At 35.3% G+C, this 22,230-nt stretch overlaps 1 protein-coding gene across 2 annotated transcripts; it reads right to left on the reverse strand.

Annotated features, from left to right (window-relative positions):
* Window positions 1-684: 684 nt before the first annotated feature.
* LOC127802835 (isocitrate dehydrogenase [NAD] regulatory subunit 1, mitochondrial) lies at window positions 685-7,794 on the reverse strand. Of its 2 annotated transcripts, none has more exons than XM_052338883.1 (4): window positions 7,143-7,790; window positions 2,249-2,488; window positions 1,473-1,551; window positions 685-1,281 (listed from the first exon to the last, which is right to left on the reverse strand). In XM_052338883.1, exons 1-4 carry the CDS (start codon window positions 7,686-7,688, stop codon window positions 1,007-1,009), a joined length of 1,140 nt encoding a protein of 379 aa, XP_052194843.1. In that variant the 5' UTR covers window positions 7,689-7,790; the 3' UTR covers window positions 685-1,006. The 2 variants fall into 2 exon arrangements, with proteins under 2 accessions (XP_052194843.1, XP_052194844.1); XM_052338884.1 differs by lacking the exon at window positions 685-1,281 and adding an exon at window positions 1,309-1,370 and having other exon boundaries at window positions 7,143-7,794.
* Between the last annotated feature and the right edge of the window lie 14,436 nt (window positions 7,795-22,230).

The raw sequence follows: 22,230 nt of genomic DNA on the forward strand, positions 1-22,230 counted from the left end.
TTTGGGAAGTTCTATTTACCATTTATGGACGACTAGGAATCACATGATTTTTGAAGGCCTAAGGCCGTGTATTTTGAGCATCATCTTCAGCATTAAAACTCATGTATACAAAATTATTTACACTTTGTATTATCAAGTTTTAGTCCATTGAAACTCTTTTGTCTTGGGCCATGAGTCTTGGCCCTCCTTGTATGTTTCTCCTGGATATGCTCAAGAGTACTTTGAATATTCTCTCTTGATTTATCTAATTTTTACCGTTCAATCAAAAAAAAAATTAACTACTATAATTTAAAAATGATCAAATAAATTAGTGTACTTTTATATAAGAAATCTCATTAGACATCATGGTAAATGTCATCATAACGTCAACAACATTTTAATTCCATTAACCTTAGTTACAAGCAAATCTACCTTAACTGCAATCGAGATTCTAAGAACAATTGCAAATGCCCAAGTCAAACCCCAATCCAAAATTTGAAAGGCCCTCGCAAAACTACAAACACCTCATAACACAAGAAATCTATATTACAATCGCTTAACACTTTTCTATCTAGTTATTTGGAATCTGATATTGGATCTAGCTTTCAAATTAGGGTTGGATTTGGAATAGAGTTGATGCCATTAATAGAATTAAAATGCTACATATGACGTAATGATGGCAGATATCAAACAGAGAGAGAGAGAGAGAGAGAGTGGGACCCACCAAACTCTTGAGTCAGAGGGCAGGCCTTATTATTATTGAATTATTAATATCACAACTCAAACGGTGATATTAATTTGTAAAACTGGGAAGAAAGAATATCACATTCTAATTCTCTGATATGACAATACTAAATCGTATGGGATGGGAGAAACGAAATTAATTATTATCTTACCACATTTGTCTCACAAGACAAGAGTCAGCAAGTGACTAGTAAGCAGTACGTATTAGAGTGGTGGTTGTTAGTAGTAGTAGTCATTTTAAGCAAGCAAGCAGAATCAGTGAGTCAGTGAGTCAGGCAGGCAGTCAGTCGAGATTGGCGATCACAGCATCAACAACCTCTTGTGTGGTGCTGTCCCCGCCAAGATCTTTGGTCCGGCATCTGCCCTCCCGGATCACCCGTTTCACTGCAGTCTCCAGCCGATCCGCAAACGAAGGAAACTGGAGATGTCTCAGCATCATAGCAGATGACAGAAGTAGAGCAACCGGGTTGGCCTTCTTTTGTTCCACTATCTTCTCCTTCCCCACATTTCCTGCCGACGCCCCTTGCTCAAACACTGCATGATCTGCTCCAACATTACCTGCATCCATCCATCCATCCATCCATCCCCAAATCTCATCAATTAAGCTCTGTGTGTGCGTGTGTTGTGTGTTATTCCCCTATCATCAGCTACCAGATATATATATATATATATATGCATGTAAGTCATGGTCGAGAATAGGTTAGGAAATATTTTGAAAATTCACGAATTCTTTGGAAAATGATGACTACCTCCTGGCATGACACCCGTGCCTCCAGCAATACCGGCGGCTGTATTGGCCACTAGATTGCCATAAAGATTAGGCGTCACCTACAAGACATGATAATGGTCAGTCAAAAGGCTGGTGGGAAGGAAATATTCAGAATTATGCACCAGACAATGATTGAGATAAGAAAGTAACTGCTAAAATCAATAAGGCTCCTCAATCTACTATACAAGAGTTCAGTGAATACGCTCCAGTCCAATACTCGTTATTTATCATTAACTGAGATTTCTAGAGAAGATTACTGTAACCTGAACTAAAACAACTTAACATACAGTCTTTTCAACTTCAAAAATCTCTTTGATAATATGGCAAGGTTGCCTTAAAATTACTGAAGAGAACACATAGGTACTGGATTGCAATAAAGAAAGAATAAGAAACAGAGAAAGGAACTCAGAATAGACATTAATCCTGCTTGGAAAGCTTCATTATGCTACAGGTATTATTCCTCCTGATTGAAGACTCGAAATTTCGCTAGTGCATATGAGAGTATTACACGCACCTACTCAGAAGCAAACAGACAAAAGGAAGAATATGGTAGAAAATAAAACTAAATGAATCATGGATACACTCTCTTAAAACATCAATTGCAACTTGGTCTAATAAAAAGGAAAACAAAAAATTTCATGTGATTTGAGTCACTTAATTCATCAGTTAAGACTAGAAACAAGCAATGAGAGCCAAACAAAAACAACATATTAATGAATGGTTTCTGTGTGCCAGATAACATTTTAGATCAATTACCATAACATCAAATTGCTCAGGCTTTGAAACGAGTTGCATGCAACAGTTGTCTACGATAATCTCATTATACTTGATACTGGGATACTTGCTTGCAACCTCCCGGCAGGATTCCAAAAATAGACCATCAGCTAGTTTCATAATGTTGGCTTTATGCACTGCTGTCACTTTCTTCCTATTGTTAAGGTATGCATACTCAAAGGCATATTTGGCAATACGTTCTGAACAGAACTTTGTCATCACCTGCAGCATAGCTGAGTGAGAAACTGGAGAATTTGCAGTAACTAAGAAAAAAAATTTGGAAAAAATTACTATTGATATTATCAAGATCAAAACTTTAACAAAGGATAAGAATAGCTTGCTGTCTGTAGAAAGTCAGCCCACAGGACTAGCATCAACTTGAGCAAAATTAAGAGCAAACATAGTGAGTGATATATAGTAAATGACAAGAACCAAAACAACATTTTTAGATGAGCATAGGCCAAATGAATAGCTGTGGTACAAGAACTTATGTCAATATTTGGAAGAAAAAATTCAGCAAGAGTAATGACAATTTGTTTGGGCCACATGGATAGACTCAAATATACATACAATAAGTGTTCCCATATGACAGGTTTACATGTTAGGATTGAACAACAAAGCTATAAACATAAATAGAAATCAAATGAGAAAAATAATGACACAGACGATTAACGTGGTTCGGCTCAACAACCTACGCCCTCGATACCACCACAAGAGGATAATCCACTAATCAAAACCAAACAAACAAACCTCACGGCTTCAGATAACTAGTCACACCATACACCATGACTTTAGAGTGTCGCCTGCTTTAGCAGCGAGCAAGCAATGTTGGTTTCTTCTCTGGCACAACTGGATAATGGCAAATGGTGCAACGACAAATGGCGATTACAACTCCTCATTCTCCATCCATTGGCTCCTCTTGCTCAAGAGGCAATCAATGGGTCCTCAGCTCTCGACAACAGTGACAAGTTATGTTTCTTCTCTGGTGGTTGAGCTCTCAATCTCTAGCAAAGTCCTCCCTTATAAGCAACGGTGGCTTACGACTCTCTCTAGATCGCAATAGTGATCCTTTTACCATGGCTAGCAAACATGGGCTTCTTTCTCAAACTATTAGGCAACGATGGGTCTCTTCAGATCTCCTTCTCTCTCATATTTGAATGGCAGTGACCAAACAGCGAACAACCCTGCAACTCAATGCTTCAATCATCTTCTTCCTCAGATCTAATTGGCGATTTGGGCAACGATGGATCTCTTTAGCACAACCTCAACCAGTGGCAACAACGACTTAACAACTCTTTTCGAGCAGTGACAATGTGGGCCGCTTGAACCCTTCTCTACTCTAACAACAGACAATCTCCTTCTAGCCACAAAACGATGGTGGCAACTCAATAACTAGCTACTTCTAGGTGATCAATGGTGAGTGGCAACCAACTCCCTAATCCCTTTCAACAATCTGGCTCTTCTAGTAGCGGTGGCATCTCCTTTCAAACCATGGAAGCTGGTGATCCTCCTCCGGTGGTTGCCCTTGCTTCAATGATCATGGCAGTCATGAACAAATTTGGCAGCGGCAAGCTCCAACAATGGACAAGCACTCTCACACCTAATAGTGCATGGAGCTTCTAGTGCACACCCACATACAACAGAACTTTCTTTTTTCTTTTTCTATGCCCCTAATTTTCTTAGACCCCCAAAGATTTGTGATAAATCATGATGTCACAACCAAATCTTTAATAAAACTTGCTAGGATCGAATCGCATAAACCATAAACATAAACAAAAATCAAACCAAAAAAAAAAAAAAATGATAGACAATTAACGTGGTTAAGCTCAATACCTACATCCACAATCCCACCATAAGGGGATAATCCACTAATTAAAACTGTTTCGAATTTGGATCGAAAATAAACTACAATCAAACTATCAACCACACAAACAAATACATAATTTAACGTGAAAAACCTAAATAAGGAAAAACTATAGGCAAAAAGAACAAAATATCACTATTGAATATTACTATAACAAAAGTGATATTGTTACGACTAATTCCAAGGTATTGGGCACATATTTATAAACCTAAATCTTCTATAAATATACACACAAAATTCAATTTTGATAAGAAGATAATTCAAAAGGATATTTCTGCAAATGAAATAAATCCCAATCAAAATCGAATTTGACAACATCCTAATCACAACCAAATTCGAAATCCTAATCACGATTAAATTAGGAATCCCAATCACAATCAAATTTAAATTCCGGGTCACAATTATAACAAGCTCCACCTTGACACGAAATTCAAATATGGAATAATTCATAATTTTTTCTTTCAATAAAATCACAGAAAATTAATCTCCTGATAAATACCAACGAAATCCACACAACAGGGAATACTAAACAAATCCATATAACGGCTACTACAGTGGATATCTTTAACCACACTCAAAGCATAGGCAACAAAATCAGTCTCAACATATCTTAATGACTCCACATTCACCAATATAAATCCACCTTCATCTAAATCCATCCATCCAAAATTGCACGCATCTTAATTTGCTATAGCGAAAATCTAATATTCCGATCCAACAAGGAAATATCGTACTTCAAAATAGCCATCATATAACCCCGAATAATATCAAATAATTGATAAATAAGAGACCCAAATGAATACAGATCAAAATACCGGATCTGGGCAGCAAATCTGGGCAAAAACATATCTAGATATGTTTGGCGGATTTGTCGAATCTGGACTAACAAGTCAACTCGGGGCTGACTAGATCTGAAGTGGGCCGTACCTTATGGGTTGGGTCGAACCAAATCTAGGCAAGATCTGGGTTTGCTTTGGAACAGCCAACAATGGCTGAAGTACTTGGCAGTTGCAACAACGAGCAGCGAGGAAGGCTAGTGAAGGACAAAGGTGGTGGTCGATCATGGAGACAGAATCGGCCAACGAAAAAGACGATGACTAGAAAGGAGCTGTTAATGGCGAATGGCAAGGTCCGTCGGTCATGTGTTGCAAGAAGAAGACAAGGCATCTGATGGTAGATGCGGCCAATAGTGGTGGACGAACGACGATCAAATCGACGACAGTCGGCGGTCAAGGGGGTGATGTCGATTGTCAACAAGGCAAAACGCAAACGGTTGTGATCGACCAATGGCTGCTCCAAAAGTTGAAATTGACAGCAAGAAAAGAGAGAGCTCGTCAATGATTGGCGACGAGTAAGACCGGGCCGTCTGTGGTGGCAACGAAGGCGGCCATCAGCTACAGCAACGATGGCAGCAACAAAAGCTTGAAAACCATAGCCAAGATGATGAAGATGTGTAGATCTAACAATTGAGATCTGTCAAATGTTGATGGTTTGATCCAACAGCTCTAATACCAGTCTGTTACGAATTTGGATTGAAAACAAATTACAATCAAACCATGAACCACACAAACAAACACAAAATTTAACATGAAAAACCTAAATCGGGAAAAACATGGATAGAAATAACAAAATATCACTATTGGATATTGCTACAATAAAAGTGATATTGTTGCGACTAATTCCAAGGTATTGGACAACTATTTATAGACCTAAATCATTTATCGATGTACACAAGAAATTCTATCCTGATCAGAAGATGATTCAAGAAGATATTTCTCCAGATAAGATAAATTCCCATCAAAATCGAATTTGACAACATTCTAATCATAATCAAATTCGAAATTCTAATCACGATCAAATTAGGAATCCCAATCACAATTAAATTTGAATTCTGGGTCACAATTATAACAAAAACCAAACAAACATAACTCACAACTTTAGATAACTAGTTACACCACACACCGAAACTCTAGTTATCAGGCTATGCAAAACATGACATGCAACTGCAATAATCTGGATATTTCAGCACAAATTATTGGGAGCAGTCCATCAAGACAAGAAGTGAACCAAGGCTGCCTATTTATAGACCCCAAATCATAGCCATAGTGAGATTAGGTCTCCCAAGCCTATTTTAATTCCCTAATTAGAATGACTATCTAATAAGGATTATCTAAGAGGCCTTTCCTCTATCAGATTAATCTTATAAAACAATCCTAATCAAATTAGAATTTGAGAAGTTATCTCAACATTAGGTTCCGTTACCTAGTAAAGTCACAATAACATTCTAAAAATAGGATTGTTACGATAAAATCATTAGTATTTTCCATCATAAAAGAAGTTATTTAGTTGCAAGATGATTGTAATATGTTAGGGAAATCAATAGCATGGATCTATAGGGTTGCTTCAATATAATGAGCAAGAGACGGTATTTTTACCCATTTTAATTCCTTTATCTTCCTTTTTCTCTACCATGAAAACCATCTCTAGATGACTTGTTTAACATTCAATAAGTCTTGGCTAACAACGAAGTGGGCTGCATATAAATTGAATAATCCTTTCTTTTATAGTTGGATTATTTAGTTTCAAATCAAATGATTGACGCTGAAGTTCTATATGCAATTTGATTGTTTGCTATATATATGACAGATGAATTTGAGCCTTCTCAGAGGTTTTACACCAGTACCATGCCAATCAAACAGATAGCAAGTACTGAAGCCTGTGAAAGACATCGATCAAAGGGAAAAAACAGGAAACAAGAAATTCACTGGTTACAATATCTGCAATCATACTTTATTAAAAGTCTCTTATTCACCCTGAATTTTCTAAATCTAATCAGAAAGTCAATTCATCTTGTTTCAGTAACATGTACCTGAATTCCGAGTTCATTTCATATAAGACTAACAAATTCAAAACGATCTCCATCTGCGGAATTACCAGAGTATAGCATACCAAGATGGGCCCGTAATAAGGAATGTATACATATATATAGATACACATATATATTATTTATACCTTAAGGCTTTCGACGACGCCGGGGACGACTTCGTGCTCGAGGCCGGAGTACTCGCCCTCCGTGTTCTCCCTAACGACCACAATATCAACGTTCTCGTGGCGAGTAGGAAGACCGGGCAAGTTGAAGCAATTGACAAGGGAAGCGTAGAGATCGAGCTCTTTTCTGAGCTGAACGTTGAGAGAACTCACCCCACCGCCGACGGGAGTCCGGAGGCCTCCCTTCAAGCACACCTTATTCTTGCGAATAGACTCGATTACCTCCGGCGGCACGCTCTTCATGTCGCCGTGGACGTCGTAGCGCTCGAAGTAGACCGGCGCGTGCATTGCCTCCATCACCTGTTCCACCGCACCCGTCACCAGAGGCCCGATTCCGTCACCGGGAATTAGGGTGACGGCACGCGGAGCGCCGTCGCCGGGGCGGGGCATGTAGGTGACGGGTCGGGCTGAACCAGAAGCCAACCCTAATCTGAGAAGGTTGGGAAAAAGGTCAGAAGACGCCGAGCGAGCGCATAGCTGTTTGAGGACTGGGAGGCTTCGTCGGGCCATCGACGACGTGACTTGAATCCGTTGATTTTGCCCTTCGCGAAGTGTTGAAGACAGAAAGCGAGAAGAATCTTACCGAACCCCATCAAAACCGGGTAATTGATGGGACTGAGCCACTACGCTGCCCGCTCTGGGCAGAGAATATATTTGTTTGCAGGCGTACCCTCTTCCTTTGGGCTTATTCCATTTTAACCCTCCATCTTTTGGTATTCTTGAATCTGGATTGGTTTATAGATTTTCTTTCTCTTGTTCGAATATGATTTGATTTTTCTTTTTGAGAATTTTGGCTAATTTGTAATGTGTACAATACATTAGTATTTATTTATTTTAGTGCTTATTTTTAAAATTGTATCGACTTAGTATTTGTCCTTAATAGGACCTAAAGTACTAAATTGACCAATATTTTAAAATTTTAATTATTAAAATAATTCCATTCTTACCTATTATAAAATTTACATTATTTAATGCTAAATTTTATCAAATTATTTTATTTTACTTCTTTTTCACAATTAAGTAACGAAAACATGTCAAATTTAAATTATAAAGTCGTAAAATTAAACCTAAATCTAAATTAGGCAATAACTTTGATGAGAACTGCCATATAAATTAGAATATGATTAATTTATAGCCATTTTGTAGTCATTATTTTGCTAAAATAATAAATTAATTCAGATATACAATGTATTTGATTTGAATTTTAAGGTAAAAGTTATTTTAGAGTTGTGAATATATTATAATTTAAAAATAATAAAATAACACAAATTAACAGCCAACAAACATAACCTTGTCGGATTGGATCAACACGTAAGTTATAAGTTCATTTGAGTTAGGCTAAGCCAATTTATTTAAAATATTTAGTGAAGAGTAAATAGGTGGTGGTTATTGAATATCAACGTGAGCAAACATTGAATAAAATGAAAAAGAAAAAATAAAAAGAGAAAAAAAGTCAAATTTATGTGTATTCAAATAAAAATATAAAGATACGGATCATAAACTTTAAATGGTGATATTATATGAACAAAATAAACCTTTTATTCTTTATTCTTTCAATCACATGATTTTATAGAAGGTGAATGAATAGCAATGGAAAAACACAATACATTTTTACCTCTCAATTGAATTTGTCACCTCAAACGTGCATTTTACTCGTCACAAATCACAATCCATCGTAGTAAATAAGTCATAGCAACAATTCATCTATATTATTGAGTCAAATATTTATATCTACACATTTTCAATAATTATAAAGTCACCCAAAACTAAAAAATAAAAGTAAGAAATTGAACTATAAAAAGACAAAATATGAAATTTCATAGTCCTAATGATGGAAAATATATCCCAAGATGGGGTGAATTGGAATTCGTATAAATTTTTCGATAATTAAAATAATGGTTGATGGAAAAATACTATGTTTCGAAACCTACTATGTTTCGAAATATACCTCACTATTTTGCTAGTTTCGAAATATAGATTGTATGTTTCGAAATACACTTTTCTGTTTTGCTTAATTTGAAATCTTTTTACTTGTATTTCAAAACAATGATTTATATAAGTAAGAGTATACCAAAAATATTTGTATATCAAATATATGTTTTATGTGAATATGTATAAGTTTATACTTAAGAAAACAATGTATTAGAATTTGAAGGCAATTCTTTTGAAAGCATGTGCAATAAGTAATAATGATAAGTGAAAACTAAAGAACACTTGCACACAAAATATATAGTAGTTCAGCATCCCGCCTAGTCCACTACTTTAAAGTTTACTCACTTGAAGGATTTTTCAATCCCAATAACTTTTTATTAGTGATTACCACAAAAAGGGTTTTACCACGGTTCACCATAAAATCTTACAAAGTGAGTTTTTATGAGCTCAACTCAAACCTACTATCAAGTGAGTTTTTACGGGCTTAACTCAAACCTTACACCAAATGAGTTTTAAGGCTAAACTCAAACCTTTGGCACAATGAGTTTTAGGCTAAACTCAAACCTTTGGCACAATGAGTTTTAGGCTAAACTCAAACCTTACAATATTTACAAGATAAATAAAGTTTATCTCTTACAACCAAATGAGCAATAAATGCCTTACCGGATGATGTACAAACCTTTGTACCGGCTTAATTAAGATAAGGAGAGCTAGAGATGATGAACTTCTTGTTTTAGCTTGCTTCTCCTTCTCACTTTCAATGCATAAGAGAAAATATGTGTGTGGATCTTCTTTGAAAGCTCAAACAAACATTTTAACAATCATTTGTGCTTGAGTGTGTGTCTCTAGTGTGTGTTCTCTTGTTGTATCTTGTTCTTCTTAGTCTTGTCTTCAAACACCTGCTATTTATATCAAGAGATAGAAATCTAATCGTTTCATAGCCGTTAGAGACAAGACAGAAATATAGATTTCGAAACATACATAATAGGTTTCGAAACATCACAATTTTACACATAAGTTTCGAAACATACTTCACATGTTTCAAAACATACATAATTTCCAGTTGTATTTGCACTTAGAGACAATAATGAGTGGGAGACATAATCTATTCCCCACTAACATATAATAATGATTTCCACTTCAAATTTGAATTTGAATTTTGCAAATCATGGATAATGCATTAAAAAATGTGATTGAGAAGATTTTAGATAGATACAAAAATGCAAAGCAAAAGCATCTCGATTTTGAATAATCTACTGACAGAAATGTCAGAGGTTTCGAAATATGATATGTATATGTTTCAAAACATACCTTTCTGGAAATAAGGTTTCGAAACATGACATATAGGTTTCGAAACATAGTCCATAACCTGAAACAAATGCTAATACATAGATGTTTGAAAAGGGCATGCACACTTTAGAAAACATGAAAATCTTTTCAAAGGGGTTTCGAAACATGCATATAAACATGATAGATTTTCAGAAGGATATACTTGAAAGTACAATCCACAGCATGTATGCATCACAATATATTTACATTTTCTTTTATTTATATTTTACCTTCCATTTACTTTAATACATAAATGTAAATAACAAAGTACCACTTATTTTGATTCAATAAAAATATCTAGAAAATCAAAATCAATAAGAATAAGAAAGTAGAATTTGAGTTTTAGTACAAATTTAGGATTTTGTAATTTTACCATCTCCAAAATATATACTTTCTATTTAATAAAAAATTTATTAAAAATCATTTTAGCCTTAATGAATGTTAGATATCAAAATATCGGGATATAGTTTTTCAAAATAAAAACATTTTCTTATATGTCTCCTTATAAGGTGCTAACCTTCCAAACTTAGTCAAAACAGGGTTTTGAAATCTTGAGACTTGAAATTCTTTTGGTTTCATTTTTACAAAATAATACTTGATATTGAAATTGATATATATTGAAAACCATAGTCTTGACTCATGACTTAGGGATTAAACTAATATATGTTTTTCATCATTAAAATTAATATACAAAAAGTGCAACAACAAAATTTACTCTATGGCGATCATATGATATAGGTCATTCTAAATAATTATATCAACCTTATTGAAGTTTAGGAAAAATCTCTCAAAGAACATGAATTCATTAATTTTTAATTAGTTTATTTGAAGAGTGTAGTTTTAACCTATTGTATGCATTTGAAATTTAATTTCTGCACACCCATATAGTATGGTTATAGGTTTTTCATCATTACGGTTTTGTTGTACAAAACCAATGTGTTAAGATTAAATTGACTGATGTTACAATTCATAATTGAAGGTAGATCGAATGAGAGAGAAAAAGAAGGGGATGCGATGTGAGATAAGAAAAAAACCCAAAAATTAGATATAAAAAGTTCACTTAAATTCATCAACCAAATGGCTGTGTAATAACTTGAAAAGATTGAGAGAAAATATGCATGAAGGCTTTGATTTTAGATGAAAAAATGATAAGGGTTTGTGATGATTGTTTTTCAATCTTTCTTTTCTCCCATTGTAAAACCCCCTCCCCCAAGCTACTTTATTTTAGGGGCACAAACTAGAAGAGAGAGCGCTATGAATCATGAAAGGATTAATAACTAGATACAAGCATACATACACGAGGCATCCGTGACAAAACTCACATCAATATAACAGACCTCAAGGATTACAAGCATAACTATACTTAGGTTACATAAAACAAAATAAGTTATGTACAATTACAACATCACCTCCCAAGACCTTTGATTTGAGAGTAGACCCGAGCACACATTTTACTACCCATCCTTCTTGCTCGACTGCTTGCCAGCTATTTATTTACTTTTACCTGAAATGGTGAAGAGTACAAGGTGAGTTACAAAGCCCAATAAATATAAAAAACATCAAGGAAAACCATGGCAGATAATAATGTGACAAAGGTCAGGTGAGTGGTGTCTGATAAGCATATAGATGTGGATGACAGACTACAGCACATGGACCACCCACCCACGAGGATAATGCCATGCATAGCATGCATAAAAGTTGATAAACACATAATTGGCTAGTGGCCTCACATAACAATATAAAATGCACCATAATACATACCAGCCTCTAGCTGATACCTGTAACTAGAGAAACTGTGATAATCTGTTAACTGTAGGTTATATCTCATATACTCGGCTATAGCTATACATGTATATATATATATAATCTCACCCAGGGTCGTCATCTCTGGGTGCGCCACTCAGTCGTTATCACAGGAACATAACCCCAGTCAGGCTAGTGCCTACTGGTTTTGAGGGATATATCTCGGCGGTACATAACCGTAGCGCGTATCATCTCTGTCCATGTCTTTTCAATGCACATACAACACATAGAGTGACCACATACAAATTGCACGTGTGACAAAAATAATAGTCTATGCTCTTGCTCACCCATGAGGTATCTTGATATGTTGCCAAATGGTTATGATTGATTCGATCAGTTGGAACATATTGGAAAAGCAAGTTAATTAAAAATTTAGAGAATCGAGAAAAGAGGAAAAATCATTTCAAGTCATCATATTTTTTGTATTCATTGGTCTACCAATTATATTTATCTTAGTGATTAAATATAATTATGAATACAAGACATGAGATCAAAGAGGGTTGGATATGATAAATGATTTGGGGTACTACATACTTATCTACTCAATTTCAAGATGTTATATACTCCTAACCGTTATATAGCAATTAAGCTCTTGAAGCATGCACGGTCGCACGACCTATCTGCCTGTATGAAAGCTATAAGAGGAATGAGAAATTATGGGAATGTTGAGCTCATTATGTGTGAGTAGGAGATGTTGGAGAACTGGACCAAGATCCGGGTCTAGGATTCGGGTCGGGTTGCTCATAAAGGGTTTTGTATCCAAATAACTAGATCTATTTATGGATCTAGCGATAACTACAGAAAACTGCCCACTTCCTCCATATGTGGAGAAGATGGAATAATGACGATTTCTCTCAAAAACTGCATATAAAATAGTTTTTTCTCATAATTGTAAAAAACGAACGTTGGAGTTGGTTGGCAAAGAGTTTTTCTTCTCAGATTTTCTTTAAAAGTTTTTAGGCTGTGACTCAAGGGTGATTTCCATTTTGTGATTTCACTTGTGACCAGTGATACAATTATTGTGATTAAACTTTTACTATGCAAGTAACATGTATGTTATTATTGTTATGATTCCTGTTTCTTTTTCTATCATCTTTTATAGAGAGGTACATTTATTTTACACCAAACTCATTTAACTACCAAACTACTTCTCGTATCATTACATCTATAGTTTGCTAGCTAATCTATTGCAAGTTCTATACATTTCCCAAATCACTTCATTTAATATTCAAAAACTTCCATTCATCTTCCACACAATTGCACCATTCAATGCCTTATATAATTATGTGACCAACAATCTCGTATGTTAATCAATGACCAATTAAATTCTTCTACCCGAAGTGATTTACACTAGGTGAATTTAAATCTTCTGCATTGTAACACTCCGCTTTTCTCTTACCGAACGTGTCACTATGCTGGGGCCCAAAATATGCATAAATTATTTTTTTCTTTTTTTCTCGGTACATAACTTAAACCTTAAGTATCGAATTCCAAACAAAACCCCCAATAAATCATTCATAATGAGGAAGCGATAATCGAAACCTGATATGATAGATACTTGAATTCACCTTATATTATATCATAAATAATCCGTACCATATATTACATCATATTCTCAAATATAAAATACATGGAGATTCCATAAACATTCTAACAAGATTAATCATCAATAAAGCATAAGCTAAAACATATCTGAATCAGCTCGTTGAATCTATCGGCCACGCCATAATGTGCCGTCTCTTCTCAACCTGCTCCTTGCCTAAGCTGCAAGTCTAAACTGGAACGTTGAATGTTCCAGGGGTATAACCCATTAGAAGATAAAACTTCTAGTGAGGGTCCAAAAACATATATATACGAATGCATGATGTAATAACATGAACAACATTTGCCCTTGATGTAACTTCCCAGGCTCACCAGCCCGGCACGGAATCCTAAGCAAATCTTGAACCTCTATAGGATAAGCCTAACGTTATTCCATCATTGCCCTAGGAGAATTATGGTTACACTCTGGGGCGACATTCCATTCCCATGCACAAATATCAATGTGACAATAATATTGTGCCATGCAATTATCACGACTTTCCATACAATATGACAAAATGAATATTGCACTCATAAGTAGCATACATATATAACAATCATATCATAAATATAAGTTCTTGTGAGAAAACCACTCACAAAATCATGTTTAGGATAAAATTACTCACATTTACCCAAAGATCAAGACACCTCAAAAAGCGTGCGACACCTCAAAAAGCGTGCATCACCTCAATATGTGTGCCTGACCTCAATTTTCGTGCCAACTCTCAAAAGTTGCACCCATCACATCTCCTCGATCACCTCAATCATAAAAATGATATTTCATTACTAAATATCTCAATATTCCATTTTCTTCTTATTTTCCTTCATTTTCATTCGAAAAATTCCAATAAATACCATCGAGACTATTTTATCAAATCTAACTCTACAACAATTCATAATATCATATGAAATTCAAAAGAAAAATACTAAACTCACCTGGATGTTGCGTTTTCACACAAAATGAGGATTTTTATGCTAAAATCGAGACATCAGAATCCCAACTTCAAAACTTTTTGCACGGACATCGATAAAATATTTTTCTAGATTTTTCAAGATTTTTTTTCAGATTTTTCAGAGGCCCCACGTGCCTGCACACGCCTAGGGCGAGTGGTGCGCGTGAAGGACTAGCGTGTGATCGGCACGCGCCGGTCGTCTTCTCCGGCGCCGGAACACCGGCGTTTCTAGTTTTCTCCACCACTTGCAAACCCTTTTCTAGTCGATCCCTTTGGCATGTCTTGGAACTTGAAAGAACAACTGGAAGGCTTCCGATTTGCCGACTAAAGGCTTGGGTCGGCCACCTACCTCCATCTCCGGCGAAGCCTCGAAACCCCTACAAACTTGCACCAAAATGCTTCAAACTTACCAGAATTCATCCTCAGGGCGTGGGCAACAAAAGCCCCTTATTTTGGAGCGCCAATTTGTTCAATTTCGTGGCCGATTTGAAGCCTCAATCCCTGCCATTTTTGGCCTTCACGAAAGCCTATTTATAGGCAAAATCGAGCTTCCAAAAGCTCTTACTCAGCCAACCCATTGTCCTAGGAGCATTTGCCTACCCTAGATCAACCTGAAATCACCCTCACCCGACTGCAAAAGCAAGTTGTAGGTGTGCGACAAATCGGTCGTGGCCGAAATCGGCCGTGGCCGAAATCGGCCATGGCCGACTGGCCATGTGCTGGTCAGTTTTCCCCATGCTGCCATTTTCGAGTTTCTGCACTTTTACCCCACGGATTTTGTTTTTCTCATTTTGGCCCTCTTTCACCAAGCCCCTCGACTTTTGATAACTGCCTATAAGTCCCTCAAGTCCTAAAATGTCCATTTGACCCCTGAAGATTCTGAAAAAATATCGTTTTAACCTTCATCTGGCAATTTCAGAAAACTGCACTTAGGCTCGAATCTTTGTTTTGGCCTTAAACTCTTTCGTTTCTTCCTGAAACCACTGAAGGGTTGTTTCTTATGAAAAATCGAAACCCCTTCAAGCTTCTGTTGATTTCCTGAAAGTTGTGTATAATAATTCGGTATTGCAGGCTAATTAGCAGCTGCATTTTAGCTGTACTGAAGATTGTTCCTGATTTCATTTTTTTTATGCCATAAATCATGTCTTGAAATACTCATCATGGATATATCATTTTCCCTTGACATCTCGGCTCCAGGGCATTCCCTACAAGTCGATTTGGTTAATTTTTCGGACTATTTAGATACCAATCTTTCCTGAAATTTCATTTTTCTAATAAAACGCTTATTTTCAAGTAATCCAAATTTCTTGGGTATTACATGCATGCTGCTCAACTATAGACCTATAAACGTCTTTACTACCTACTAAGCTCAACCAGTTCCTCTGTTCGTTCCATAATCAAATCGCACGCTGTGTTGGGCACTTAAATAGTAACCTCAAACCTGGAAGTATATATTTAAATTCTAAGTCTCCAGTAGTTTCAAGCCATTAAATCTATGTTTAACTCCTCACTTTGATAATTCGTCTAGGTTTCCTTCCGTACATATCCATAAGATTCATTTTATAAATCCCTATCAAGTATATTTAGGTTGAGACGATACAAAACTTTCCTCTTGTTCTTTTATAAATACGTTATGTCACATCAACTTGTGGTCACGAGATAAGTAAGATTACGGTCATTCTAACTATGGAAACTAATTGTCCTGTAACCCATCTTCATTTTCAGTATCACAGCTTAACTCAGACTTATCGTAATTGCACTATCATAGCCAGGGACACACTTATAAGATACCATAATTCCAAAAAAATCAATAACTAATAGCTTAAACCACAAATTAATGTCAATATTAAGCCCCTTTCTACAAATTATCATTTTCCCATTTCTTGTTAAACACAAGGCTTTTCCCACTGTGTCGATTTACTTTCCAATTCGGGGAGCCCTCTTCTCGGTTCTAACTTCACATTACCAAATTTCATAATTCATTTACTAAACCATCTAAGGGAGGGTCTTGACATAACGTATACTTCTTTTGAGAATTTATGAATCAAAAATTTCCCCCTAACTCTTATAATCACAGATATCTTACATATTCCATCTTTGCCTAACTCTCAAAAATGCTCCCTAGGAATTTATTTACTGTACACCGTATAATCGCAACAAGACTAGCGCAGCATAAAATTCCCATTTCGACCATAATTATGCACGTTATACATCTTTATCCCTTCCATATATACATGCATTCTCTTACATACACGGGCCACATCTCCACTTTAAACTCGTGTTTTAGTACCATTCAACCTACAAGTTCTTCCTTTGGAGTATTCTGGGGCATTTCACACCACTATACTTCTTTACTAACTATCCTATCTACATACTTTTTGACATCATAATTCTCTGTCTATATCATGTGCACACTAATCAATATGTTCCTTTGTCACACTTGAAATATCACAACTCAAAACTTTTATCTTTGTTATACCCGCTTATACCATGTATACTCCCCCATTTGGGTACATATACTCCTTATAAACATATGCTCAACACATAATAACATCCTCACACCACCCCGGACAGGTAGTACGATTCAACCTTGTTAGACAACATCCTTCCAATTTTCCTTAATATAAATTATCTCTTGCCTTTGGGGAAATTCTCAAATTTTTAACTCTTTAATTCCATATTTTAAGTGAAGATACTCGTATATATATGTGTTTTAATTGCACACTCGTCCGAACCATACTGGAAATAGATTATCCCTATTTCGCATGTTACATCACAATGGCATGGTTAAACCTTTCAAATCTATTTCATCTATTGCCAATGGTGTAATACGCTAACACATATTTTTCTCAAGAAGATCTTCAGTCGGTTAGACCTCCTTTCCAATTCTTTTATCCTTTCATGCACCATTAATGCATTGGGGAAATCAAGTTCCACAGTCGAACGATTGACAGATTGGAAGGAAACGGGCAATCGTTGGCCACCGATTGACTGTTCCTTACTGCCAACCGACCGCTAGTCTACGGTCACTCGATTCTTTTTTTTTTTTTTTAAATCCTTTTTACCCTTCAAATTCTGTGAATTCTCATATGTGGGGGCATGTACTCGGCTTTCCACGCATCTGTCCACCATGCTAGAATTTTAAGTCATCATTTAATCTTACCCTAGATTGCCAGATAAACACTTAACTCTACCCAACTATCCTATGCGTGCGGGGTCACTTCTCAAACTTGCTTTGATACCACCTTTGTAACTCCCCCTCCCCCAAGTTACCCTATTCTCGGGGCAACTTAGAAGAAAGAACGCTATGGATCATGAAAAGATCAATAACCAGCTACAAGCATACATACACAAGGCATCCACTACAAAACTCACATTAATATAACAAACCTCAAGGATTTCAAGCATAGCTATACTTATGTTACATAAAACAAAATAGGTTTTGTACAATCACAACATCATCTCCCAAGACCTTTGATTTGAGAGTAGACCCGAGCACACATTTTACTACCCATCATTCTTGCTCGACTCATCGTTAGCTATTTCTTTACTTTTACCTGGAATGATGAAGAGTACAAGGTGAGCTACAAAGCCTAGCAAGTATAAGAAACAAAAAGAAAAATCATGGCAGATAATAATGTGACAAAGCTTAGGTGAGTGGTGTATGATAAGCATATAGATGTGGATGACAGACTACAGCACATGGACCACATACCCACCTATGAGGATAATGCCATGCATAACACACATAAAAGTCGATAAACACATAACTGGTCAGTGGCCTCACATAACAATATAAAATGCACCATACCATAATACATACCGGCTTGTATCTGATACCTAAAATAAGAGAAACTATGATAATTTGTGAACCATAGGTCCTATCTCATATACTCGGCTATAGCCATACATGTATATATATATATAATCTTGCTAGGGTCGTCACCTCTAGGCGCGCCCCTCAATCATGACTGCATGAGCGTAACCCTAGTCAGGCTAGTGCCTACTAGTTTTGGGGGATATATCCCAGTGGTACATAACCGCAGTGCGCATCATCTATGTCCATATCTTTTCAATACACATGCAACACATAGAGTGACCACATACAAATTGCATGTGTGATAGAAATAATAGTCTATGCTCGTGCTCACCCATGAGGTATGATGCTAGAGATCAAGCCAAGACGTGCTCATGATGCACAATTACCATACATTCAAGACATGGCATGGCAAGAAGTAACATACCAAATTAAGAAATTGTTCTCAATTCATATTCATGGCCGTCAGTTATTGAAAAGTACCAAAATTATAGAGGAACTTCATGCTCAAGTCTCAAGGTAAGATAAAACATTTTTAGGCATACGAAGCGATAATAGGGCATGGGGAAGAGACAAGCTTCCCATGCAAAATTTCCAATAACATCACCATTCCTTAAGAATAGAAGTGAAGGACAAGCCCCTCCTAGCTATCAAAACATTTACGGAGGCTGAACCGAAAGTATTTAAATGACAGTCGTGTGAAACCCACAACCTAACGAGAATAATAGTGTCTTTCTCTCATGTTATACAACCTCAACTACTCTCTCATGGTCCTAAACCAATCATATAGAATTTCCCTCGTCACCCCTACTCCCCCAAGATTAACTAGGGTGTTTATGCCAAAGCCCCAAAAGCCTGAACCAATCTTGTAGAGAAATAAACTTCAGGAAAAGGAAAGGAAAGGGAAAGAACTTGCCTACTTTAGCCTTCTGTGACACTTGACAAAGGCTAGAGATCCCTTGAGAAGTAGATTTTGGCTTGGTGCTGAAGAAGGGAAAGAGGATTTGAAGAGTTGTAGAATCTTATGAGAGAGAGAAAAAGATGCTCTGATCAAGTGATATTTTCTCACAATTTCCCTGTTTTATATTTTTCTCATAAGTTATGCTTATCCATTCATTTACTTCCTCAAATCTAGAATTTTCTATGTGTTTCCCCAGTCAATGGCGGTTCAGATGATATATATATACACACACATGCATTCATGTTATGTGAGATATTTGGATGCAACAGTGAACCATTCGGATATATCATAGGTCATTCGGATGAAAGACTCAAGCATTGTGAGAGCCATTCGCATGAAACAATGAGCTATTCGAATGGCTCACTTGATTTTACACTTGGCCTATCCGAATAGAAAGATGGCTATTTGGATGAATTTGAAACAGTTGGATGAAATGCTGAAAAAGAGAGAAGGCCATTCGGATGCTACAATTGCCTCATTCGGATGCATTTCTTAATTTTCACTTGGCTCATTCTGATGGAAGGGTGGCTATTCGGATATAAGGGTTTAATTTGCTGAAAACTGAATTCTGGAAAGTTTTGACACCTCTTCGAATTTTTGGCATAACTCTCTCATCCGAACTCCGATTAAAGTGATTCAAGATGACATGGAACGAAAAAGGAAAGATCTACAACTTTCATATTTTTAGTTTTGAGAGATTCAGACTACAACTTGGTCAAAATTAGGCCTTAATGTAAAAACCGCTCAGAGGCATCATAGGCTATCGAGATAACTTAGCTCATATCCAGATGCTACTCACAAAAATTCAAAGAAGTCATCCGGATAAGCTACTATAGCATCCGGATGACACTTACAAACCATAACTAAATCTTAATTATTATTATTATTCCTAAGTCCCCAAAACACTAACATACATACTTATTCACCCACCTGAATCCCAAGCTTACTTAACAAATAATTCTACCTATGAAACACAAAATAATACCAAATTATTTATTACTATCGGCCCCCATCTTCAGGATGTTACACCCAATATGCTTGTCCTCTCTTATCTTTCTTTCTTTTATCTCTCCAGGGGTGAGCTTTTGAAAGAATTCACAAATTTTGGTTTAATAATTTGAAGTAAAGCCTTTGAAATAATCAAAATGTCGTCAATATTTTTACCCTTTTTTCAACCATGCTAATTAGTAACTTAGATAGGTTAACTTAACCAACAAGACCAAAGGTTTTTTAATTTTTATTTTAAAAACAAAAGTAAAAAAAGAAGTTGTTGCTTCTATGCCCTTTTTTTTTTTTAGTTATTGCTAATTATTATTATTGAAACCATTTAAATCACTAAACTATGCTTTGTGATTTCAAGTATATGCTGGTTTTATTTAAAAAATACATTTCAAATTACCTAAATTAACCATTACACACCTCAACCACTTTCTTATTTTCTTTTACTCTTGCGAACAAAAGTTCAATGAACTTCGCCACCATTGTGATCACAATTGAATAGGATTTACTTGTAGAGTCCTATTGCCTTTGTGATTGACATTCCAATGGGTCCATTGAGCCTTCATTAGTGGGTGACAAGAATAGGGTTCAACTTCATAACTCCATTGGCATCGTGATTGTGATTGTGATGAGGTTCGTCAAACTCTCGTTGGTGGGTGACAAACAACCATCGCTAGTTTATTTATTTATTTCCTTAGGTAGCTTTTGTTAAAACGAGTGAAATAAAAATGTAAGACTGCGTTCTCTTTGTTGTTTTCAAGATATTTTTAGTTTTCAATTTTCTAAACCAATGAAAATTCGTTTAATTTTTCATTTTTAAAAATACATTTTCGAAAATAAGAAAAAAAATTGTAAAAAAAACCCAAAACAACAAAGTGGTTGTTTTCAGTCAAAACAATCTCTAAGTCCAAAACATGGAAAACACAATCCATTTTTCATATTTTTCCTCTAAAAAAGAAAAAGGAAAAGAAGGAAAAAAAGTATTCTTACATTTTAAAAATAAAAAAAAATATTTATTTATAATTTAAAAAATATAGTATATCTATATTATAATTAAAATATATAGGATAACATATAGTATACTATTAAGTATATTATGCATATTATGTATAATAATATTTAATATAAATTATCATTAGATGTTAGCAATTTATTAATCAAATTTATTATTTTATTTTAATAGTAAAATTTTATTAAAAAGAATTAATTTTATCATTTAATAATCAAATTCATTGAATAAAATATTATAAAATAATTTTTCTCAAAATTCTAAAGGGAACGAGTTGTCTAATTTTTTGTTTTAAAAAACAATTTTTTAAAATGACAAAATAACACGTTTTCAGTTTTCTGAAAATAGACTATCAAAATAGAAAATGAATTTAAAATTTAAAACTAAAGATTAAAAATGTAAAGAGAACGTACCCTTATACTTTCCGGACCAAAATATGAAATTGTCAATATAGGATGGGAAACATTTTAAGATTTTTATCATAATACTTGTTAAATTTTTTGGAATACATTGAGAGTCATATGGGTTATTTTTTCTAATCTATAAGTTCTAAAATAAATTTATCTAAATGAAGGAGATAGGTAAATTTATCTAAAAAAATTCAAATAAAAAATCATGTGACTTATTTTTCTAAAAATTGCTAGATAAATTTAACAAATATAATAAAA

The sequence above is a fragment of the Diospyros lotus genome, chromosome 5 (assembly GCF_014633365.1).
Source record: "Diospyros lotus cultivar Yz01 chromosome 5, ASM1463336v1, whole genome shotgun sequence".
NCBI lineage: Eukaryota > Viridiplantae > Streptophyta > Magnoliopsida > Ericales > Ebenaceae > Diospyros > Diospyros lotus.